Source organism: Aspergillus aculeatus, assembly GCF_001890905.1.
Source record: "Aspergillus aculeatus ATCC 16872 unplaced genomic scaffold ASPACscaffold_3, whole genome shotgun sequence".
Taxonomy (NCBI): Eukaryota; Fungi; Ascomycota; class Eurotiomycetes; order Eurotiales; family Aspergillaceae; genus Aspergillus; species Aspergillus aculeatus.
Window position 1 is genome coordinate 1,334,121 of NW_017962978.1, and position 24,131 is coordinate 1,358,251.

The 24,131-nt window shown below is 54.2% G+C and overlaps 8 protein-coding genes across 8 annotated transcripts; 3 read left to right on the plus strand and 5 right to left on the minus strand.

Moving 5' to 3' along the window:
* Positions 1–154: 154 nt before the first annotated feature.
* Positions 155–1,962, plus strand: bna4 (kynurenine 3-monooxygenase; the record flags this gene model as incomplete). Its single annotated transcript, XM_020199238.1, has 3 exons — positions 155–278; positions 453–667; positions 769–1,962. 3 exons carry the CDS (start codon positions 155–157, stop codon positions 1,960–1,962), a joined length of 1,533 nt encoding a protein of 510 aa, XP_020059348.1.
* Positions 1,963–3,379: 1,417 nt separating this feature from the next.
* ASPACDRAFT_50432 (uncharacterized protein) lies at positions 3,380–4,615 on the minus strand (the record flags this gene model as incomplete). The annotated part of the gene is made up of 3 exons (XM_020202354.1): positions 3,380–4,298; positions 4,378–4,446; positions 4,521–4,615. The coding sequence occupies 3 exons, from the start codon at positions 4,613–4,615 to the stop codon at positions 3,380–3,382; spliced, it is 1,083 nt and encodes a 360-aa protein (XP_020059349.1).
* Positions 4,616–8,276: 3,661 nt separating this feature from the next.
* On the minus strand, positions 8,277–8,777 carry ASPACDRAFT_57968 (mitochondrial 37S ribosomal protein uS8m; the record flags this gene model as incomplete). Its single annotated transcript, XM_020203301.1, has 1 exon — positions 8,277–8,777. One exon carries the CDS (start codon positions 8,775–8,777, stop codon positions 8,277–8,279), a length of 501 nt encoding a protein of 166 aa, XP_020059350.1.
* A 630-nt stretch (positions 8,778–9,407) lies between these two features.
* ASPACDRAFT_57969 (uncharacterized protein) lies at positions 9,408–11,199 on the plus strand (the record flags this gene model as incomplete). The annotated part of the gene is made up of 3 exons (XM_020203302.1): positions 9,408–9,445; positions 9,525–9,691; positions 9,749–11,199. The coding sequence occupies 3 exons, from the start codon at positions 9,408–9,410 to the stop codon at positions 11,197–11,199; spliced, it is 1,656 nt and encodes a 551-aa protein (XP_020059351.1).
* A 421-nt stretch (positions 11,200–11,620) lies between these two features.
* On the minus strand, positions 11,621–13,358 carry ASPACDRAFT_24266 (putative MFS transporter; the record flags this gene model as incomplete). The annotated part of the gene is made up of 3 exons (XM_020199257.1): positions 11,621–12,164; positions 12,270–12,503; positions 12,583–13,358. 3 exons carry the CDS (start codon positions 13,356–13,358, stop codon positions 11,621–11,623), a joined length of 1,554 nt encoding a protein of 517 aa, XP_020059352.1.
* Positions 13,359–14,277: 919 nt separating this feature from the next.
* ASPACDRAFT_76084 (uncharacterized protein) lies at positions 14,278–16,466 on the minus strand. The gene has a single exon (XM_020204636.1). The coding sequence runs from the start codon at positions 16,318–16,320 to the stop codon at positions 14,554–14,556; it is 1,767 nt and encodes a 588-aa protein (XP_020059353.1). The 5' UTR covers positions 16,321–16,466; the 3' UTR covers positions 14,278–14,553.
* Positions 16,467–18,498: 2,032 nt separating this feature from the next.
* Positions 18,499–21,250, minus strand: ASPACDRAFT_76085 (uncharacterized protein). Its single transcript, XM_020204637.1, has one exon. It carries the CDS (start codon positions 21,124–21,126, stop codon positions 18,760–18,762), a length of 2,367 nt encoding a protein of 788 aa, XP_020059354.1. The 5' UTR covers positions 21,127–21,250; the 3' UTR covers positions 18,499–18,759.
* A 794-nt stretch (positions 21,251–22,044) lies between these two features.
* Positions 22,045–24,110, plus strand: ASPACDRAFT_113603 (F-box protein). The gene is made up of 3 exons (XM_020195737.1): positions 22,045–22,096; positions 22,193–23,565; positions 23,620–24,110. Exons 2-3 carry the CDS (start codon positions 22,311–22,313, stop codon positions 23,739–23,741), a joined length of 1,377 nt encoding a protein of 458 aa, XP_020059355.1. The 5' UTR covers positions 22,045–22,096; positions 22,193–22,310; the 3' UTR covers positions 23,742–24,110.
* The last annotated feature ends 21 nt before the right edge of the window (positions 24,111–24,131 follow it).

Sequence of the window (24,131 nt, forward strand, 5' to 3'; positions counted from 1 at the left end):
CACACTGTGACTTTTCGAGCCAAGAGCTGCAGAAGCACAGAACTGCCTGAGGTTGTATACCTACATCTCTAGGGTCTGTGACCTTTGACTTCAAAAGCTGTCGTGAGATTCTTTCTTTCTGACTCACCCATTGATCGTCACTTCGCCCCCCGCCATGGCACATTCCACACCTGCCAAACAAAAAGTTGTCATCGTGGGCGCAGGCCCGGTGGGGTCCCTTGCAGCTCTCTATGCAGCAGCCCGAGGCGACGTTGTTGAAGTATATGAGCTACGTGGAGGTGAGTCTGTCGCTATCGTTTCTATTTGATGCATTTTCCTTGTCACAAATTCGACCTGTGTTCGCCGTTTCTGCCATATGGCGACCCTGATCCACTTCTTATCGACCCCACTTCGACATCTATAACTGCGCTCTCATAAGCCTCAACGACTCGGCTCAATAACATGACCTACAGATCTGCGTGACCCGGCGACTATCCCGTTGAACTTCACCAAGTCTATCAATTTAGCACTGTCGGAGCGAGGCATCAACGCCATGAGGGAGTCGCACCGCGATGAACTCATCGACCGGGTTCTCGCGGATTCAATCCCCATGCATGGACGCATGATCCACGGCCGGACGGATGGCAAGCTTTGGGAAGCTGCTCAAGCATACGATGTTCACGGCCGAGTACGTTGCTCCCCTCCATGCCCTACATCCCCGTCCACATGCCCCTCAACCAAACCCATCCAGCATCCAGCAAAAGCTCCCGTCTAACAACACATCATCAGGCAATCAACGCAGTCGACCGCGGCACCCTGAACAACGCCCTTCTGGATGAGTTGGAGCAGACCCCCAACGTGCGACTCTTCTTCAACCACAAGCTCGTCGGGGCCGACTTCCGCGCCAACCGGGCCTGGTTCGAACGGCGCGACCCCGGGAGCAATCCCTACGACAAAGCTACAGAAGTCGAAGCGACCTTCGACCTCCTCATCGGCGCGGACGGGGCCCACTCGGCGGCGCGCTACCACATGATGAAGTTCGCCCGCGTCGACTACCAGCAAGAGTACATCGACACGCTGTGGTGCGAGTTCCGCATCCCGCCGTCCCCGACGACCAACGACTTCCTCATCTCCCCGAACCACCTGCACATCTGGCCCGGCAAGGAATTCATGTTCATTGCCATCCCGTCGGCCGATCGGTCCTTCACCTGCACGCTCTTCGCGCCCGCCGACCACTACGATACCCTCTCGGCCAGCTCCCCCGACCGACTAATCGAGTTCTTCGACACCAACTTCCCCGGGGTGTGCCCGGACCTCATCACCCCGGAGGCCCTGCACGAACAGTTCACGACCAACCAGCACCTGCCCCTCATCAGCCTCAAATGCAAACCCCACCACTACGACGCCAGCGTCGTCGTCGTCGGCGACGCCGCGCACGCTGTCCTCCCGTTCTACGGCCAGGGCCTCAACGCCGGGTTGGAGGACATCCGGACGCTGTTCGACATCCTGGATCGACACGGGGTCTACAGCAACAGCTTCAGCCCGGGGATGCAGGACGACCCCGAGCGCCGCCGGGAGGCCCGCCGGCGCGCGCTGCAGGCCTACACGGACCAGCGCGCGGCCGACACGCACGCCATCAACGACCTCTCGAAGCAGAACTTCCTCGAGATGCGCTGGGGCGTCAAGTCCCCGCTGTACAGGCTGCGCAAGGCCGTCGAGGAGTCCATGGACCGCTACCTGCCCGGTCTGGGCTGGCAGACGCAGTACACCCGCGTCAGCTTCAGCAACCAGCGGTACTCGGAGGTGGTGCAGGCCGTGCGCAGACAAGGTCGCCTGCTGGGCTTGGGGCTCGGCGCCGCGGCCCTGGTGGCCGGTCTGTCGGCGGTGGCGGTGAGTCTGCAGTTCTGGAGGCGACGGCCGGCTCCCCGCTCGCTGTGGGCGGTTCTTCGCAATGTCTGGCGCGAGGCAGGAGCGTGGCTTTGATTTTTCGGTTATAGACGCTTCCTTCCCACTCCCCTCATTTCCCTGGCCTTTGTTCCTTTCCGAATCTCTACGATCCCTGCTGCTGCGGGATGCTGATGACTGCGTGATCTATCTGTAACATTATTCTCCTTTTCTTCCCCATTTAGATGCTGATCTAGAGGTCTAATTATGAGCAATTTCCTATTCATGCTTACAGCAGCCCCCCGATGAAGCCAGTTTTCTGCACAGCACCATCATGTACCTTTCGAAGCACAGCACACTTTTGCCTTGCACTTCAGCCATACCATAGAATCAGATACGTATTATTTGGACACTCTGAGGTGCTTAGAAGTCCGGTAAAGACAGCTAGCCTCGTTCACGGCCCCAGCCGCCTGCCTCTTGGCTATCTCGCTTGCTCACTGACTGTATGTCCTTCTGTCCCAAATGTACAGTACACCTAGATTGCTTTGTCTTCGTCCTTCTGTCACGCACATTCCAGACATAATCTTACTGTGCGCGCCCATTACCAATTAGCAGACAATACATCGGGCGTCCGTCTAGGTTTCTAGACAAATAGAGTGATAGAAAAAAAGAAATACATCCATATTCTGTGATAAGTCTCAGTGACCCCGGGTTTATGTTGATGGACAAGAGGAGTTCCTTCCGCCTCAGCACTGAGAGACACAGCCGGTCTTAGACTGATAGGCTAAGGCACGGGGCTTCAATATTTGAAAAAAAAGCTGGTAGGATGGAAGCCAGCAACATGAACAATTTGAACTTGAACCCACAGAAGGGCAAGAATGGCAAGAGGCAAATGAGAAAGCCACCACAATCCACCTGAAGGGTGTAGTACAAGACAAAGTGAACAGAAATATGCAGCTCGGGCTGATTGACAATAGCTGTCACCGAGTGAAAAGTCAAAACCGAAAATTGTTTCTCACATGAACAACGGAAAAGGCCGAAATGAAAAGAAAAGAACGCATATAGGCCGTAATCATGATCAGGATAGAAGAGAGTCCTAGTCAATAGATGCAAAGGGCTGTGAATACTCTTGATCGCGTAAAGATTTATCAAGTAGCGGCATAGTTTCATCCTTATCATCAGGCCAAGTCAGTCCCCAGACCAAGGATTGTCTGGGAATGGGAATCTCTAGTTGGATTTCGGCCGCCGGTGTCATAGCTTTGCTCGCATAGACCGAATTCAGGTTCACCACTTCGGCAAAGTCACTGGGGAAGGGTCCATAAGGTCCATGAGAGACGAACGCACGTGGCTCCTGGAATAACTTCCTTGGGCTACCCTCCAATGGACAAGGGGAACGCCTGACGGAAACGGCAGAATGGCTTTTTCCAGCCGGATGGGTCTATAACATGGTGGAATCGTGGCCACGGCCAAAAGGGAAAACTCATTAACATCATCACTGAGGGTCCAATATCCGAGGTCAAGGGCCGGCAAATTTCACTCGACGACTGCGCCGGTCCTGAATACGCTTCTCCGTGTCAAGATAAAGATTGTCAAGGTACTCCATCGCAGCGGCATCCTTCAAGATTTTGGCCACCTGCGTGCCGGCGGAGATAAGCTGAAGGACGTTGCGATCGTCCTTGATGGGCCTGGATTGATGCTTGGCAGCATGGCGCATCTCCAAGGAGTTCTCCAGTATGGTGACTAACTGCTTGATCTGGCCATTATACAGGACCCTGGCGGGGATCCGCCGCTTGGTGGCCAGTCTTTTGAGGAGGTATACCCACTCAGTCCATTCACGGTCTGAGGGAACTCTCACCTGTCTCTTGTCAGGCTCCAGTGGGATTGGAAACTGGTACTTTGCAACAAAGTCAAACGCGCACTGCGATAGTCGGTCGTTCACCGAGGACAGGATACGATCTTGTTCTGAAACATCAAGATTAGTAGGTAGATGAGGCAAGTCCCTTCCTTGTGCCGCGATCACACGCGGAGAGGGAGGCTCAAGTAATTGGTGGGGGCCATCAAACTCATCCCGGTTCGATGGTCTTCTCTGTGAATGATATCGGGTTGTGCCCTTAAACTTTTCACCAAACCGTCGGCTGTTCCTCTCAACCATGTATTCCGGCGTCTCGAAAGACCTGGCAAAGTCAAATTCCCGTCTCAAAGACTCCGCCGGCAAGCGAGCAGGATGATCCCACTCCGGATAATGAGGGGCGGGGCGTGGTAGTGAAGTTCCTGATGGTGCAGCTATATTGGCATTGATCTGGGAAGTCACTGGCAGCCCGCTGTACGGCATGGAGAAGTTAAAATCCGGTGAAATAGGTTTGGGGCCTCTAGCGGCAGCACTCGGGACGTTCATGGGTCCGCGTTCAATGTGGGGTGGTGACATCCTTGTAGCGCTGCTTATGAGTGAGTTTTCCCTCGGTAAACAGTGCTTCTGGAGAGGATGATGAATGGTAATACAAGATGAATTGGTACCTTGGGTGGTAAATGATAGGACTTTCGCTCGGGGTCCCATACATCGGCGGCTGTTGGGGCGCAATCCCACTGCAAGAGGTGAGCTCTACACATGACTTACATGTCTCGACAAAGACGAGATACAGATCTCGGTTCGTGCTAACCTGTGATGGGACCAAGAATCATCGCTGCCAATGGACTGCGTACAAGAGCCACTGCTTCCTGTTACCCGCGAGAAGTAACTGAGGCCCGATGACATGGTGATCAATGGAGGCGAAAGAACAGATGGCATGAAGTTCAAAAGCTATAGTGACTGGTATCAGAGCGTGACGAACTATACTGGGAAGCTGAGTGGTTGTGGAAGTGAAGGACGGTGGCGAGTCAGTCCAGACCATCGGAGACTGAATCTAACAACAAATAGAGAAGACGTTTATAAGAATAACCCTGACTTGAATGAATTGCAGGTACAAGAACAATTTGTTGTAGGCGCCAGATAAGCTTTTTATCTCTGGACCGCGTGAGGTACGAAGAAGGAGAGGACATGAAGAGCTCCACAGCAGTGGCAACTGGGAGACTCCATCAGCCTGGAAGGCAACCCGTCCTTGTCAGAGAGCAACCGCGTGCCCACTGGTAGTCATATAGGTCAGTTGTATATACGGCGACAAAGGATCTATCTCGGACCCATATCCAATCGAGGTTCGACCCCACAGTGCTCCATTCGATTGACAGGGCAAGCTAGTAGGATCGATTGAGCCAGAGACGCCCGGCACGGCTAGGTCGACGATAATTAGGCCATGGTAATAAGCAAAGCGGCATTCACGACAATAAAAGCAGAGAGAGTGGGGAGCTGCACAGGCACATTGGGGTACAGGGCCATGGATGAACCCGGCTGCAAGAGGCAGCCAAACTACCCATCAGCAGGCTCTCGCCAACTCTCATGCGCTGATCTCATCCCCAACCGTGGTTGTCAAAAGTAAACGTAAGAGAAGAGGAGTTGAAGGATTCGGTGATGCGTAGGGTTTTGGGCAGCAAAAAACCGGCCGGATTGCGCAGGGAAGATGCATCCACTCGATGGAGGGAGGACGACATATCCAGGCAATTGACCCAATGCAGGTTCTAGGTATTCAATGGCAGTTTGGCGCGGGAAACTGCTTCTGTTTAGAGTTCCTGGGCACAGAGTGGATGATCCCATTTGGTCCCTCTTTCGTCTTGCCTGTCGCCAGCATTTCCATTGTCTCCACTTACGTCGAAGAGGACTAGAGTGGGTGAGTGGCTGGATACAGAGCATCTAAAGAAGAAGAAAAAAAAGGGGGGAAGGGGGGGGAGCGGAGATGGGATGGTGGGGAGAAGCACGGTGTGTACTCCATAGTTGACAGTTTGAGGATGATTGCACACTGCAGCCACCATCCCTTTCGGGAAAGGGCAATGGAGTGGATGCCTCAGTCCGCCGACAGCCTGCCTGCCTGCATGCCTCGCCCTGAAGCAATATCAGACTACAGTACCTACTAGGTACCTACCTAGTAGTCATTGTCGCTGAATCAAAGCAAGCAATTGAAGCAAGCAAACCAGCCAGCTAACCTGGTACAATCCCAATCCCCACCATAGCCTGATATTTCAGTTCCCCATTACGGTCTCCGTCTCCACTGACCATCTATCTATTCATAGATCCTTCATTGCCAACCCGCCGATAACTATGCAATCTATCCAGGCACTGACCTGAACGCCATGATAGATAACCACAGTCATCACCAGCATTGATTCCACCAATACCACCACGGACCCTCGCTGGGAGATTGCTTTGAAAGCCTTTCCATGTAGCATTTAAAAACGACCACGGCGCACGCAGACTACCCTACAGCACAAAGCGCAATGATAATGAACACACTAGAAATACAATGAGGGGTGGGTCGGAAGCAGATATCAACTGCTGCTCCATACCACACGGGTGGCGGCCCAACAGTCGAGGTTTGAGTGTGGGGAGGGAAGCTTGCAATTCTCAACCTGACTGCCATTGATCCCTCGAGGATGTTGGGCAGACACTTTGCTGCACGCCTGGTCGCCCAAGCCCAGAGCGGATGTGTTGGCCAACCCTCTATTGGCGCGGGCAATCATTTTGCGGCCGCAGTGCTCGCCTAGGCCACCGACACGCAGCAATAGCTTCACTGAGTTATTGGCTATAAATCCATGCTTTTCTGATCCTGAAAGACGGAATGGAGGCATCTCATACTAAGGGTATCCTGGGATCACTGACAAGATGGGTAGTGTCCGTAACCATCATTACCCATTGACCCCGGTATGGGTGAGGTTGGCATTAGCAGGAGATCCTCAATCCGAACATCATGATGGTGATCGAGAATCAAGGAAAACGCGAGAAGGGAACGAATAAGCTCTTGTTATCCAAGTTGACCGATGATCCGATCGATTGATCCAGACGCCAATGGTGAGACAATGCCGGAGTACGGGATTTTTCAAAAATGGTGTACGTTATTGCGACCCAACGAGAGGTCGCTAAAGGTAACTTGCCGACAAGGGAGCGAAACTGATTCGTGGGTGTGCCATTCCCGGGCAATGAACTTCTCCTCTGCCATGCTTAATGCCAAAATCAACTGGAGCCTCCGTCTTATGTCATTTCTCTTACAACCCCCAGTTTCACTGTCCTACATATGGCCAGCCTTCGATAACTCGTTCCGCAAGGAACGATCCGTTTCCCGTTGCTCGAGTCAGTCAGCAGCATGTCGAGTCTCGGTAGATACGCATTTGTTCCGAAACAACCACCGCAGGTCGAATACGGGACCTAACACGAGCTCCGTAATACAATTATCGCCTCGACCTGTCGACGATCACGGCAAATACCAACTGGCACCACATCTACGAGCGTCTGGTGGCGGCCTAAAGCTATCATTCCATGAAATCTCACCGGCATCACCTCCCGACAACAAACTCCCATAGGCTTGGCTGCTATATGGGCGGAGATCGAGCGACACTACATTCCTAGGCTGCTTCGCAAGACAAGGAACCTCCGTCGAGCCGGGCATAACAGGCAGACTGGCTGATGAGACGTTGCGGCATTAACAGCATGCTACAGCCGGAATGAAGAATCCAGAACAACATAGCCGGTCCCGACGGGTCTATCCGATGAACAACTGTTCAGATGCTGTCATGTACCCAGTCATAAGACTGGAAGCGATCGTAGAAAAAGTTTCTCTAGTTTCAAAAGCAAGTTGCGATCAGACGACCTCTCGCGGGGTCCGAGATTAGCCCAGCAGCAGAAAAAGAAAAGAACCATCGTCCATACTGAAGCAGAGAAACAACAAAATCCCGAGCTATGATGGTAGAACAGATCTCAGCAGACTGGTCCATAGTCGGTTATCGTGTCTTTTGGGCTGCATTCGGCCAATCGCAAGTGGTTGAAGACAAAGCAGCGACTTTAGCAAGCACATGGAGGCAGCAATGCTAGATGCTATCGATTAATGAAGTCGCTAAATACATAGTCCAGAGACAACCCAGAACAACTCAGCGGGCGCCTTCACAGCTCATGGCTGCCGGATTGTGCATGGCATGCGATGGTCGAAGCTCGCCAGTCGCATGACTTCTAATACACACCCGGAATCAGAAGGATGACCGACTCGAGTACTGAGCATCTTCCAGTGCCTGCTGACCAGCAGGCACCTCAGTCCAGACTTCGATCGCCTGCATCGTCACGATGCGACCCATAAAGAGAAGCTCGACCGAGCAATATAGATAATGCATCAAAGGAAATGAGTTATGTTACTATACAAGGTATCCAACAGCAGTCGCAAATAATAAGAAAATATGAAAATACACGGCATGCGAGGAGACACTGCGACTGGCCAAACTCCGGTTAAAATGCAAAGCCCAAGCGACTCTCAGACATGGAAGCTCTTCTTCACCCTCCCAGCTTACTTGATCCGGCACAGGACCAGACCGCCGCTCTTCTTTTCAACGCACTCTCTCGCCTCCATGATGCCCTTATCCGTCGAGATGTATAAGCTCTCACCCGGCGACCGCAGACCCTCGATGTAGGGAGTGTTGTGGCCTTGGACCACGCGCCGAAGATCCTGGAGCTTGGCGGTCACTCTCCGTTTAGGCGTGCTGATCATCTTCATCTTGCCCAGAACCGGCTCGCTGCGCCAGTACTTCATTCCGAGCCAGAGACGTCTGGTGGCGACGTTGGCTTGAGTCACAGGTTCGATGTCCTTGGAGCTGGGGTGGCCAAGGAGCTCATGCGGAGCGGGGGGAGTCGGGCCGCCACGAACAACGGTAGAGATGAATCCGTCATTTTGCAGCGCAAGGCAGAGCTTCAGGTGTAGCTTGGTGTTGGGGATCGAGGTGAGACCGAGGCGGGCCTTGGTGACATTGTTTAGGTGGGAAATAACGTGAGAAAGGTTGGAGAGAGACATTTTGTATCGTGAGACCGGATATCGGTGGTCGATTCCCAATGCAAGACAGGATACACGGTGCGGGAAAGCAGGATAGACCGCTGGCGGGGAGAAGCGTGAGCGACACAGCACGGAGCACTACCACAAGGTGAATACCGGGATGAATCGTACCTGCGAGAAGCCAAATCGAGGATTGGCGTCAAGACTGATGCGATGGTAAATTGATCGGGCTCTGCTGCAGTCAGCCAAAGGTATGGTCGTCAATCGCGTTCGCGGTAACCAGAGTACATGCGGCGGGAAGCTCAGATGAAATTTTCGGAGAAACAAAATCACGGCTTCCGGGTGGTGCCTGGTGAGATGCCTGGGGTTCCAGGCATACATCTAAGGTACCTATACACAAGTTGCCGAAGCGGCAACCAATTAAAGATCGGAGGTAGTACTTCTGTAGCCGCCAGGCTTCTGCACGCTGCATCTCCTCACCTTGTCACAAGCCAGTCAGGTCTTCCCCTCTGATGGGGTTTCCGATGTTTAAAATGACGCCCACTGCCTTGCACTTAGTCGATGGGCCTTCTTTCCCCTTACTTTCATCTACAATTGACCTTATGGTGTATCACTTTCTCTTGAACTTAGCAACATCGACATCCACTAACAATGCCACCACTGCCGGGTGAGGAGCGAGTGCTGACAGTGTAAGTTCAAGCTTGCGATGTTTCTTACCCCGCCAATTTTGCCACTAGCAATCGTATGAATGAGCTGACGCGCCTGTAGCTTCGCCGACATCCATTACTATTTCGCGCAACCAAGTCCAAGGACTCGTCGTCACCGATTCGACAAAGGTTCCTATCTATATCTCTTCCAGAGCGCCGCCCAGCGCAGGATCAGAATTGAAGTTGCGAATAACCCGGGTACCCCGGCCCAAGACGCTTTCAATGGAGGTTAGCTAAGATTGCCTCCTTTCCACGCTGTGCTTAGATTTACTGATCGGTTCGTAGCTCTGGATAAAATCCATGTGCGACACTCAACCCAATTTCCGACCCTATGCACAGTAACGGTAGACGGACAGTCGCAAGCTGCGGCGCAGAATGCACCTGCTTTCCCTCCCCCACCAGGCACTGCGGCTGAATGGGAGCTAGTCGAAGATGATACGCAGAATTTGATGCGCCTGCACACGCTGGACATCTACTTCTGGACCGTGGAGGATGCGAACCAGTTTCTCGATATCATTGAGCGGGATTTACCCGCGGCGCAGATTGAAACCGATCGACACCCATATCCCCCTCCGCCTCAGAGTACCGTCAGCTCGGTAGTCCAACAGCTGGAGACAGTGGCCATCACTGACCCCGCATATCAGAACGGACAGACGCGCAACTCTCAGGCAGAAGTGGTCGCCAACCCTGCGTCAAATTATCAAGCCATCACCCCGTCAAGCACTCTCCCTCCTCCACCTCCGCTGTCGTCCACCCTTGCTCCCACTGGCTCTCACTTTGCTGCGACTGAACAGCAACATCAAGACCCGGCCCCTCAGTCCGCCCCCCTTCCATACAACCCCGCCGCGCCCGCCGCTCCGGAGCCGATCAAGCACCGTGAAAAGACTCCGCCTCCAGAAGACTACGCGAATGGCACGGGTCTCGCGGCTGCCGCCGCTGCACCGGATCAAGGATTCCCGTTCCCCTCTTCTGCTGCTCCAGCGTCACCGGGACTTTCTTCTCTGATCTCTTCGCCTGCGTCACCAGGCCCCCACACTACCATGCCAGGAACCTACGCATCTCCACCCCCAAGCACGGGGCTGAGCTTTTCTCCCTCGGTGACACGATCCGCATCCATCTCCAGCCCCCCTGGAGTCCCGTCGTACACCACAGCCTTCCTCTCCGGCGAAAGCCCGGGATATCAGCACCAGCCCCGCAGCTCGCTCAGCAGCACGGGCTCCCTCCCTGGACCGCCCGGACCGCCGCAAGCAACCACCATGACGTTCGCACCACCACCCACCACCGACGCAACAGCCCAGAATGCAAACCCAGCTGCCGCTGCAGCCACCATGAGCTTTGCACCTCCTCCTACCGAGCCCCTCTCACCCCCTTCACAAACTCAACCCCAAACCCAGCCCCCGTACACAAACCAATATCAGTACCAACACCAGCACCAACACCAACACCCCCAGACCACCCCACCGCCTCCCATCCACCCCGCCGTAGCGATAGCCGGCTACTCGAACTACTCGTACGAGCAACCGGGCGCCGTGGCTGGCGGCAACGCACCGGCCGAGTACGACATCCACCGACAGATGTACCGGCCCACGGAGGCGGAGGCGACCTCACGCCACCAGAAGTACGCGAAGGAGGCGATGAAGAACCCTGGGGATCGGCCGCAGACATTTGTGAAGAGCGCGTACCGGGTGGAGAACAGTGTGAACCGGTTTTTGAAGAAGTTGGAGAAGAGACTGTAGCTGCTGCTGCTGCTGCTGCTGCTGTTGTAGCCGGTGCTGTTGTAGCCGGTGCACGACCCTATCCAAGGGTGTGATTCTGGTTGGGTGGTCGGTGTATATTTGCTCCTGTCATGATCGGATTGGGTTGTACGGTTATTTCGGCTGTTCTACGGTTGATATTATGCTCTGGAAACACCTTTCCTCGTATGAAGTTGAAAATCGAGAACAATGTATAAAAACGGACCCACATATACAATACGACCCCCACACAACCCAACCACAACCCATATCGACAGTAGTACGTAGTATATACAAACACCCAACAACCCAAAAACCCTACACACAAGATAACCCCCCTACTAAACCCCCCCAATCCACACCCAACCCACCAACACAAAGGGTCCTCCCCCACCGTCCCCAATCCCATTGAAAGAAAACACCCCTAATCCCTCTTCAACCCCACCCTCCCCGTCTTCCTCAACCCGGCAAACCCGACAACCGTACAAACAACCATAAACCCAAACATGGTCCAAAAGCTCGCCCGATAGCCCGCCATCAACGCCTGCTTTTCTTCCCGGGAAGAATTCTCAGCGGCCACCACCGTCGAAATCACCTGCAACACGGCCATGCCCAGCGCACTACCAAACTGCGCCGAGGTGTTGAACACCGCGCCGGCCAGCGCCTGCGTCGTATCGGGAAAACTATCCGTGATAATGATCAGACCGACGGTGTACAACGCGTCGAAGCTGACGGGCTGCAGGAGCTGGGCGATGAAGGCGTTGGCCCAGTAGGGCCAGGAAGGCTGGATTAGGGCCATAAGAAGCGGGGAGCCGGCGCAGAGGATTGAGGTCACCGTCACGATCCAGAAGGCGGGGACGCGGTGGACGAAGATTCCGATTACGAAGTTCATGAGAACGCCGATTACCAGGCTGGGGAGGATGCGGATGGAGGCTTGAAGGGCGGAGAGGGATTGGATTTCTTGGAAGCTGTTTTTTTTTCGGAGGGGAGGGGTTAGTTGTTGTTGTTTTGGGGGGGGGTGGAGGGGTGGACTTTGAGCATTGCTGGGTTTAGGGGGCTAAGGGGAGACGTACTATAGACTGGCGAAGAGTTCCATGGAGTTGATCACTGCGTTGGATACGGCGATTGTCACGCTGATGCTGCTGAATGACTTGTTGCGCCAGAGGGAGTTGGGGATGAGAGCCGGTTTGTTCCGCTTGACCTGGTGGTGCATCCAGTAGACGAACGCGGGAAGGGCGACGGCCGCCACGCAGAGGATGACGATTGCTTCGGCGGAGCGGATGCGCGATGGATCGGCGCTCAGGATGCTTCGGAAGTTATGTAATTAGTTAGGTGTTGGGTTGAAATAAAAGTAGATTCCAGACGGGGGCCCGGCAAGTTACTCACGCCAACAGATAGCACACCAACGCCATAAAGGCCGAGGCGAGCCCAGCGCCAACCCAGTCAATCTGCGTCTTGACATTGTGCATCAAGTCCGCGTGTCGATGGGTCTCGCTCTGCGGGACAGCCCACAGACCGACGACTGCGAAAAACAGGGTGATTCCACCGGCCAGATACCAGCCCGCACGCCAGCCGATGGTGTCCACGAGTACACCTCCGACGACCAGCCCTAAAGAAAAGCCAAGGGGCTGGCTGAGACCCAGACAGGAGAAGGCGAGGTTGCGGCCCTGGCCGGGAGGCAGGAGCTGCGTGATGATGGAGATCGACGAGGCGAGATGGAACGCCAGCCCGACGCCCTGCAGGGCGCGCAGCACGACCAGCTCGTCCCCGTTGCGCGACAGCCCTTGCCCGATCATCAGCAGGCCGCTGGCGAACGAGCCGACGAGCTCAACCCATCGTGGGCCGATGGCATCGGCGATGGACCCCGCCAGTAACAGAGTAGACGCGGTGGCCAGGCTGCTCACGGACGAGGGCCAGAAGGAGAGCGAGGACGGCAGCTGAAGGTCCTTGGTGATCGTCGGCAGACCGACCACGACCAGCCCATTGATGACACTGGCGGTAAGCGTGACGGCCGACAGCTGGGCGATCACCACCGACTGTTGGAGGCGGAACTTCCGTGCAGTGGGTGAGCGTGTGCTATCGTTCTCGGAGGACAGGACATCGCTACCTTCCAGCAGCACCGACTGTGCTGGAGGAGTCTTGGTGATGGTGGTGGTTGCCATCTCGGTGTGTGTCGCAGTCAGAGCGTAGAATGCTGGTTGCTACCAGGTTCTTTTGCACACAAAAGGTGGAGTAAGTAGATTTTTGACTCTGGGGAAGCGAGGTGGACTGGTGGAGTCGAAAACCGCTTGATCCACTCTCTCAGGCTCACGGATCATAGAACGACCGAGCGAATCGAGGGTGGATAGCACCTGAAGAGAATGTGCGCTGTTCACGAAGCAGACTCTCTGAATCCATGCGAAATGCCCTCAGACTCTTAGGTGATGGCGTGAACAAATTTCTTGCGATTGACCCACCGGGCCCATCTTCCCCAGCCAGAACCATGATTCCTTGCTCTCGGATCAGCCTTCCTCCCGCCATTGTGCTAACCGATCCAGGTAGGACACCGGCGAATAAGTGAGAACAATAACCCAGCCTGTGCTGCTTCGATGGATTTGAGGTAGAAGATAGGAAGTGAAATGCTCGAGCTCTTGAGAACAGGAGAGAGCAGGCAGGAACAAGTCAACTGTTTTTTGTTTTGGGCTCCGGGCCATTTCGGCGCTAAGCCCTATCTCGATCTTATCTTGCAGGAACCCCAGGAACCCCCGGGCCCCAACTGGAACATTCCATTTTCCACAACTAATGTACTCCTCTAGATTAGTGCCTTCAACAATGATTTCATGTGGGCAGTAAGTAGAGTTATTTTGGTGGAACAATTAGTAAAAATACAGTTGATTGAAACTCAGTCCAATAATTCAACATAGTTGCTAAAGGCTTCCTACAATCCACTACCAAACCGAATACGCAGCACGAGCAAGATCAAAAACCTGTCGGAAAACCCCAGTACATATGCAAGACGCAGTACTCCGTACACAGCGCTAACTATCAAGAGCAACGAATCCCGAAACAACTCCACCGGACAATGCTCCGACATGCAACCATCGTCGGTCTTGCTCCTTGGAGAGAAACAAGAGGCTCGCTGGAACCGAAAGAAGAGAAGTAGAAATGAGGAATGGGGCAGGGGAAAATCAAGAAGAAAAAAAACAGATGATGAACTATTGAGAAGACACATGTGAAAACATGCACATGTGCCTAGTCACATCGCAATTACCAAGGGTATAAGAAAGGTATGTCAGGAGAAAAGAAGAGTAGATTGTTTTATTCGACCCCGGGGCAGCTACCGTGCATCGTTACGACGATCGGGATCATGGCCCTGCCTCAGTTGAGGGCAAGCTTGTCCATGTCAAGATTGACCTCGTTCGAAGCCTCCAGGAGGATCTTCTCAGAAGTCTCGGTAGCAATGTCCGCAGGAGTCTCGATAGGCACAACCTCATCAGCCAGATCTTCCGGCTCAGAGGCGTCCTCTGTGGCTGGCTCAGCGGAAGAGACAGCGTGATCCTCTGGAACGGAAGAAAGAGGCTCAGTAGCGTGCTCCTCGACAACAGCTGGCTCCTCGCTGGCCTCGTCGCCATTGGGGGTGGGAGTAGTCTCAGCAGGTGCTTCAGTCATAGGAGCAACCACCTCTTCAACCACTGACTCCCTAGCCTCCTCAGGCTCCTTGGGCTCCTTGGGCTCCTTCTCAACGGCAGGTGCCTCAACAGGAGTCTCTTCGGGAACGCTGGGCTCGGGCTCTGCAAGCTTCTCCTGAAGGGCCACATGCGAAGCCAGTGTTTCCTTTGGAGCAGCATCCTGCTCTGGCTTGGGCTGAGGCTTCTGAGGCTCTGCAGAAGCTCCACGCTGCTTGCCATGATCAGGCTTAGTCAGACGGGGTGGGCGACTTTCGAGCTTCGACGGAACACGGCGCGGAGCTTGAGCAGTCCGGGTGGTGCGGGGCGGACTCTTGATATCAACCTTGTCGTGCGACTTGCTGGCAGAACTTGCCGTCGGGCGCATCATTCTTGCCAGGAAACCCTCATCCACGGGCTTGGAGCTGGTGTTGCTTGTCCGTGAGTGCGGCCTCTCGGGAGGAGAAGCACGAGGGGCTTGTTTGCGAAGGCTCGCAGCCGTTGGGGTGATGGCGCGGCGCTGGGTTGTGGCGCTTGCATTCTTCAATGTAGATGGCTTGCGCGACAGAGGAGCAGAGGGTGCTGCGGTAGGTTCCTTCTTGGCCGTTGTAGATGTTGTCGATGTGGTTGCCGCAGGCCGAGCGGAGGTAGACACCGTTCTAGTAGTGCGAGAAACGCTCGACGCTGTCGGCTTAGTCAAGTCCCGAGCCGACGCAGAAGCACGCACAGTTCTGGTAGCAGGCTTAGCCGTGGGGTTCAGGGATGCCCGGCTCGGCTTCTGTGTTGCAACTTTCACGGGCTCATGCGGAGTGGGCTTTGCGGTGGTAGATGGCCTAGACGCCCGGGTAGTCTTGGCTGTGTGATCAACAGTCTTGGCTGGGGACGTTGGCCTACGGGGGTGAGTGGGCGACTTCGTAGCAGGCTTCACAGGAGACGACCTTTTCGCCACCTGGATCGCAGCTGGGCGCGGGGTTGCAGTTTTCTTGGGAGAAGGGGGGTTCGACGCCGCTGCTGTGGGCGCGGTGGTGTTCTCGGCAGGGGTGTTCTCCTTATCTTCCAGCGGCTTGGCCTCCTCTACTAGAGGCGTAGCGACTTTCTCCATGGTTGGCTTCGGTGCCACCTCTGACTCCGTCGTTGATGGAGCAGAGGTCCTCCATGGGAAGCCATTGCCCGTGGGTGACAAAGGGCTCTTCAAACCACCTTCCATGTCATCCGAATGAAAGCTCCGCACTCTAGTTGGGCCGGCGGGGCTGTCGCTGCGCACACTGACACTGCGCAAGCCTGCGAGAGGGTTGGGCTGAGTGGCACCGTCAACAGCGACGAAACTCGCACGGATTTTGGACAGAGGCCGAGCAGAGCCCGAGTTGTCAGAGCCGGCAGGGGATCGACCTCGCGAGGGTGGTGAGGGAGCGCTGGTTTGGTTGGTTTCGAACTTAGCAAGCAGGCTCCGCACGCCTGGATGACCACCGGTGTCATTCATGATGAATTTGGGTCGGTAATAAAGGAGCGCGGGCGCAGAGTGTCAGGAGAGAGCTGGGGTGCGGATCGTGCCGGACCGGATGCCTGGGGATCGACAGAGGAGCGGAGTTGACTGAGGGGAGAAAAGGGAGGTAGGCAAGGGCGTGAACAATATTTAGTGGCGATCGATGGCGGAGGGGTAGCAGCGATGCCACCAAGTAGGGAGTTCAGACGCGCTCCTGAAGGGGAGGGAGAAGAGAGAGAGCGTGTGACGTGATATAAACAGAGGCCAACAACAAAAACAAACGGGAGGGAGACGTGGTTTGGTTTGGGCTGGTGGGGGGGGTCAAAGCTAGTGAGACAGGTCAGAGGTGGGAGGAGGAGATAGAACCATGGTGGTGAGCAACAACAACACAGAGAGTAGATGCAGAAGAGGAAAGCATTGAGTGATTTGGGCCAGTAATCAAGGGCGACTATATCCAATAACCATGATTTGAGCTGAGGAGTGAAAGAAGAATGTAAAGAAGGAGGAGGAGGCCTGGAGAGAGAATAGAGAGGAGAAAGAGGAGAAAGGCAGAAACAGCAGCCGAAGCAGCAGAAGAAGAGGAAGAGAAGGAAGCCAGAAGGCGAGAACGGGTCGAAAAGTGGAGATGACTGGATGACGGCCTCAGGCACAGGCTTGGTTTTCAGGGGTCGGATCCGCGGCTTCACTTTGATTGAAACAAGAAACAGAACAGAACAGAACAGAACAATTATTATTATTCCAATTATCACTTCCATCCATCCCTCTCTCCTTCTTCTTCCATTTCTTCCTTCTAGTGGATACTCCTGCATAATAGTTCCACGTACTATTGACCTCCTCAGAGAGTAAAATCCCAACGGTGCAGTGGTTAACAAACACATTCATATGCAGGCGCCTGTTTATTCTCACACTTGTTCCTCGCCCTTGAATCAGCCATCAATCGACAACAATGATGGCGGTGCGCCCTTGCCAACAGTCTTTTTGCCTTTCCCTACCAGAACTTTATTGCTAACGCAGATCGAAGCAAGCCCGCCTGAAACGACCCCTCTCTGGGGGGGCCCCTATGAAACGTCAACCAGTGTGCTTGGAACTTGAACCAATTTCTCCCTTTCTTCCTGTCCCAAACAAGGTTGACCCTACACCCATTGTCACATCCTCCTGGTTTTTCCCTTCCCCTCCAATCCCCGATAGAATCTCTCGATACAGAGGCGCGCTATCCTCTACGTACTTCGCACTTGTACTCAGTATTACTCACTAGTGGCCGAGCTCCCTGCAATCTCCTGCAGTCGCGCCGAAAAGTCACCCCACGCCCCTAGACTAAAGGCCAGCTTGCAGCTCCCCACGAGCGAATCAGCGGTTCTGGGCATTCACCACTGCCCGAAAGGCACACCATGCATAGGATCCCAGCACTTGCAGACAACTCCCGAGCCAGCATGGCCTTTTGGGAGGACAAGTAGTCTGCCGCAGGGTGATCAGGAGGCATGTGCGCCCAAACGCTCCATAACTTCTGTATCGACATCGTTGGCAGTTGGCACTGACTGACAATGTGTCTGTCTGTCCGTCCGTCTGCCCCGTCCCGCATGGCTTATGCATTGCAGCTCACTCCTCCCTCCATCTGCCATCGTGTCCCTGCATGGAAGAGGGGTCGCAGGAATTAGGACCAACCGATCGGGGGGGAGGGGGGAAGACGATCGTAATACCATTGACACCGGACTGTGCTTTAGCGCTCTTCTAGAATCATTCGTGGAAGGACTCTGCTGGCTTAGTGCTTCCTCTAGTTAGCTGGGTTGTCCGACCCCGGTCGGTCGGTGACATGACTTACCTGTAACTATACGAAGAAACTCCGCATCCCCTTTTTTTCCGCGCTGTTTGCTGGCTGCCTTGTCCACCGACCTCTTGTTCGTTCGCCCAGTGCAAGGTCCTTGTATGCCACGTGCTATAGCATTCATCACTGTTCCTGTGTTGACTTGAGTCAACTTAGACAGAATTGACCTTCCTAGAAGCAGACAACCGTAATTTGCCGGGGCAACCAAACCCCCCAACAGTCGGGGCAGGGACACCTTCCGCCCCCACGCGGGATCAACCTTATCCTAAGGCATGAACGGCTTCTTACTATGTACTATACTATTGTCTATACTGATGCTCGAGCTATCTACAGCGCTTATTCTTGTAGTGCAGGAAAATACTTAATTCATCGCTATGTTATTCCCAGCTCGTACGACCTGCAAAGCCTACGGCTCACAGCGTCTGACTCAAATGTTTTACACGTGGCCAAGATGAGAGCAAAGGATATATTCCGAAACAAAAACCAGACCCCATTAGCAAGACACCCAAACAGGACCAAAACACAGATCGTATCATCCAAAACCGAACTGGTACACGCATGCAAGTCAGACGGTACATAGTCTAGCTGTAAATAGTGTAGTGAATGGACAACGCTCATAGGTCAGCCGGGTCCGAGGGCAGCAACATCTGCATATCCGCGCCCGCAGCTGCATCCTCCTCGGGCTCATCGGTGAGAATCCCAATGCCACTGTCCAGACGCTTACGGTGCTCGCCCCGTCCGGCCTCCACATCGATAAATCTGGTCATGCTGACCGGCGTGATAGGCTCGCTACCCAGTGTGGTACTATCCGACTGCAGTTCATCAGACTGAAGCTGCCAATTGGCGGCTCGGACCTTGGCCTTGCGGCGTTCGTTGCTGACAGTTTCTTTCATTCGAGCAAATGAGCGTGCTTGCTCCGCAGCCCATGTCTCCAGAAGAGTATCCCTAGCTTCGGTCTCAAGCTGCAGCTGGTGCTCCAAGCCCACGTTGCTCCGCCGTAAACTATCGATCTCTGACTTGGCACCCGCGAGCGAGGTGTTGAGCTCTGCAACGACAACATTGAGGGTTCCGATTTCCTTCTCACATTGTTCAAGTTGCTCAGCCGCTTCCTGCTTGAGACTTTCAATTGCCTTCTGACGCTCCAACTCCAGCTCCTCCACTCTGACGCTCAGTTGGTACGATCGAGCACGGTTTTGTTCAACAGTGTCTTCCAATTCGCGGATGCGGGCTTCACGCTCCGCAACTGTGCCTTCAGCGACGCGACGCGCGTTTTCCTGTTCTGTGACTTGCAGTTGAAGCTTCGACACCTGTTGACTGTAAATGTCGCTGTTCGTGACTTTATCTGATTCTAACTCCGTGACAAGTGTTTCTAGGCCCCTGATCTCCTCGCGATACCTGTTGAGCGCCGCATTGAGTCTGTCAATACCTACAGCTTGCTCCTCCCCTTCCTTTTCTAGCTCCTGCATCCGCATTCGTGTATGGAGCATGTCGCTAGCAGAGCCGGCAATAGACTCTTCAAGGCCGCTGATCTTCCTGCTCGCATCTTCGTAGCGAGCCAGGAGCTTATCGAATTGAACACGAAGGGCTCGTTCCCTATCACTAGATCCCATAGCCCTTGCGCGCTCATCTGCTAAGTTTTTAATCAGGATCTCAATTCTTTTGATCAGAGCACTAAGAGTCGCGCAGCCGTCATTCAAGCCTATATTCGGTGTCTCTCCAGGAATCGCTCGTTCAAGACGCAAGCGTGCGGAGCGGAACTGATTGCGCATATCTGCAATGATCTCTTCGGCATGTACTCCTGGAAATCCCAATTCTGACAGCTCCTCTTTGATAGAATTTAATGACTGCGTGGCATCCGAAGCTCGACCAAGGGTCTCAGCCAGACTTGGTATCAGTTGATCCACGAAATCTGGCGGTGGGGACGCCCGATGAAGATGAGGCTCAAGCGTGGTTCCACCAAAGGACGCAATGCGAAAGCGGCATGCTTCGAACAGGGCGCGTTTCTCTTTCCTAGCAGTTTCAAGGTCTGCGAAGAGGGCATTGATTTCTGCCTCTGAGTCATGGTCAGGAAGAGACAATTGGGTTTCCGCATCCGCATTCGGGCTCCCGCTTCGCAAGAGTTCACAACCATCTATGCCAAAGCGTGGAGTTTTCCATAGAGATCTGAGATCAGGTGAGTCCGAGATAAGCATCGTTTCTCCGTCAAACCCGCTTTCATTGACGATGATCGTGTCGTTCTCGGTGTTGGCCACACTGGAGCTGTCTACGAGATCATCTCTGGAAAAAGATAGCTCCTGTCTCATTCGATGAGTCTCGGACTCCAGACGCTCGGCTAGTGACCGAGGGGAATCGCACGAGGGTCCGTCAGCCGGTTCTAGCGATACACCTTTCGGCAGGCGCTCGATTCGCTTGACCGAATCCAGCTCTTGCTTCAAAGAGTCACGTTCCCGCAGCAATGTCTGCAAGGTTCGCTCATAACGTGCTGCGTCCCTCTTCTCGCGCTCCAACTGGTTGATCTCATCACTCAACCCAACTCGCCGGATTCTTCGTTGCGTCCGTGAGTCCAGAAGCTGTCGAAGTGGCGTGAATTGAAACACCTGTTCCACACCGGCGGACGAAGAGGAGGCCGGGGAGTGAGGCTGAGAGCGGGTCTTCCAAAGTGGCGTGGAATGGCGTCGCGAGCGGCGACTTGGGGAGCTAGTCAAAGGATCTATATCCGCCCGTTCTTCAAAGGAGGTGCGTAGCATGGCGGGGGTGAGTCCAGTTCCATAGTCCGAGCCGGCGTGTAGCTGAGGGCCTGGATCGGAGAAGCGGACCTTCTTTCTAGGCTGTCGCCGATTCTTGGAAGGAGTAGCTATGGCATGAGAGTTATTGGACTGACGAATCGTTTGTTGAGTGGAAGCTGAGAGTTGAGGCTCTGGACCGGAGACAGAACCGACCCGGCGTTTGCGCCCGGACTGCTGTCTTGTTTCAACGACCATTGCGTCTTGGCCCGGCGGGGTACAGTACGCGCTTAGGTCGTACAACAAAGGAAGATCAGTAATATAGATATAGTATCTACCAGTAGGTTCCGCCCGGACAGACTAATAATGATAGAAACGTATTGCAATCCGAATGAAAGTGCAGTGGTGCAGTTGAGTGCATGAAAGGCGATATATTACCGAGCAACGAAGGGCAACAAAGCGCGACAAAGTATGGAACCGCAACCTGGAGGCAACAGGGGCCAGAGTATATTTTGATATGATTTTTCTACATTCGGCAAGGGGTCGATCGTGCCGAGGGCGAGTGCGTGCCTTCCTTACGCGTGATGGACCCAGGGCCATGTCTCAATTGGGAAAGCGTAAACAACATCCCGAGCTGGGCTTAGGCTGGAGCCTGGAGCCTCCCGGGGATGCCTTGCGCCCGTCAGGTGACTGTCTCTGTGCCTGGCGATAGAGGCGGTTTTGGGGTTGTGTGTGTGTGTGTGTGTGTGTGTGTGTGTGTGTGTGTGTGTGTGTGTGTGTGAGACATGTGAAAGGTTCACAGCCATTTGCTCGTTCATAATGACCGCAAGCTACTGTACTGACTTCAGTTATCACTTCTGCGTCATCAGTTCAGCTCCATTGATGGATGATTGCAGTGGATCAACCATAGTTCGGGCACTTATCAGTCCTAAGCCTGAGGACAAAGGCTTCCCTCCCCCTGTCAGACTACACACTCTACCGCGGCAGTGCGGTAGTTGCTATCTTATCGCTCCCAGGGAACGAAATTTGGCTCTGCACATCACACTCTCTGGCCGGAGTAAATGACCGTCGTTCCCAAACTTCATCCCAAAAATCCCAACATTTGGGTTCCTTTCCATGCGAGACACTGCAGGCTACCAATTGATCAGGCTCCCTTACTTCTCCTGACTCAAATGTCCCAAATGTCCTGGTAACAGCGTTGCACGGTCTCTGCTGCGTGGATGATGAGGTGATGCGGGCCTGCTGCGGGTGATGTCATGCGATCTGACTCTCCCCTCGCCAGTCGAAGAAGCAACAATCCCTAACACTAACTTAAAACATGCAGATCACCTTTGTCTCGATATCTTTTTCCTCCCCGGCACCCTCTGCGAGCTGTCATTTCTGAAGTTGACTGCGCCCTCGACACACGCTCCACAGTCCTTCTCCACGCCTAAGCCACTGCGATGGCCACTGCGTCAGCCAGTTGGTATTCGAGCCAGGCTGCTTTGGGCGAACCACGACAGACTTCAACAGAGCAGAAGAACGGGCTACAGTCCTCCATAGCCGACCTTACCTCCGAGACTGAAGACATTATGGAAAGTCCCATCCTAAAGCTCCCCCCAGAACTCGTCCAGCAGATTCTGGCTTACCTGTCAGCCCAAGAGCTTGCTCGTGTAGCCGTTACCTGTCGCTCTCTCGCGGATCACGTCAATAACGAGCTACTGTGGTTGAATCTGATCAACTCTTACTTACCCGAGCCTATTCATGACCCTGGCCTTTTCGACTCCTTCCGTAGCCTCTACATTGCCCACCATCCCTGCTGGTTTATTCCTAAGCATAAAGTCTGGTTCTCCGACACAGAACATACAGGAAATCTGATTCTGGCGCGGTACGATCATCGACGCGGAGTGATCGAGGCATACCGGGTCATCGCAGAGCGACGCTCTCACCAATTCCAAATATGGGACTGGAACCCAGATGTCATCATACAAAGCTTTGATCCGAGGGTCAGTCTATGGTTGGACGACCCTGTCCTTTTGTTAAAGCCCCAGCGCGAGGGGCGGTCACGCTATCTGCAGGGAGAGATTCGCATGCCCATGGCTCTTGAGATGCAGCATGTCTTCAATGCCTTTGCACCCTGCTCAAAATATCTGCCTCCAGACCTCGGTGGCAGTAAGCAGTGGCCACCACCAACCATCCCGAGCGATCATCGAGTCTATCGGGATGTCGAGCAACAACTCCCAGAGTGGGAGCGCAATCCTCGACAGCTGGAGGAGATGTCAGAGTATGGTTTCCGGATCCGAAGGTGGGCGCATTTTCGTCTGGGGGTTCCCATATTCGCCGCAGGTCGGAATGAGACCCTCTCGACATTTGCCACGCTCGACCCTGACGTGTACACGCCAACACCGCGCAAGCCATACCAAGGCATTTGGGTTGGCGATTATTCGGCGCACGGCTGCGAATTTCTACTTGTTCTGCAACGCGACCGCGATGAATCGCTCGCGGCGGCCGAGCCGACTGATAGCGAAGCGACGCTACAGGGAAGCCTAGAGGCTATCAAGCTGACCGGTGACCCAAACGTACCACGAGGGGAGATCTCCTTTGCAGCGGATGACATCGGTCCTGGCGGCCTGGTGCGGATTGCTGACGAGGGCCTTTTCCAAGGAGCACGAATTGTGCGCAGCCGAGGCCATGTGGCGGGCCTTGGCTTCCGTGATGGTAAGAACCATCATTCCGAATCAAGTGTTTGTCTACTCTGACCCGAGTTTCTAGATACTTTTATCTCGTCCCAGCTGATCCTGCTCTCAACCGACTGTGTGGCTCACTATTGGGAAACAATGGGCCACATCTCTTACTACCGCCGACTCGATGTTGATGCACTACTCCAGACGTGAGGCTGAGTTATCCCAAACATTACGTATGGGCGCATCATGTCATTTATCTACTTTTCTCCAATCTTGAAACCTACCCAATAGCATTGCTTTGGTGTCTTACATTGAAGCACGTTGCCACTTCATCAACGGACGTGGGCCAGAGCTCAGCATCGGGGCGGCGGAGTGATCGTCCCCTCCATGGCAGAGCAACCATTGGCTCTTGGGATGGGTGGCTCAAATCTCACAGTGGTATCGCTTGCATTCTCAGCCCAGCCGCACTGCGAAGGATGACTGTAGTCGAGATATGCATCGGTTGTTGCGGATGAACCAGGCGTGGTACGATAACTGTTTGCTATCGACATGAGTTTATGTACATTGGTAATGTCAAGGAGAGCGCCAGTGTCAAGTACA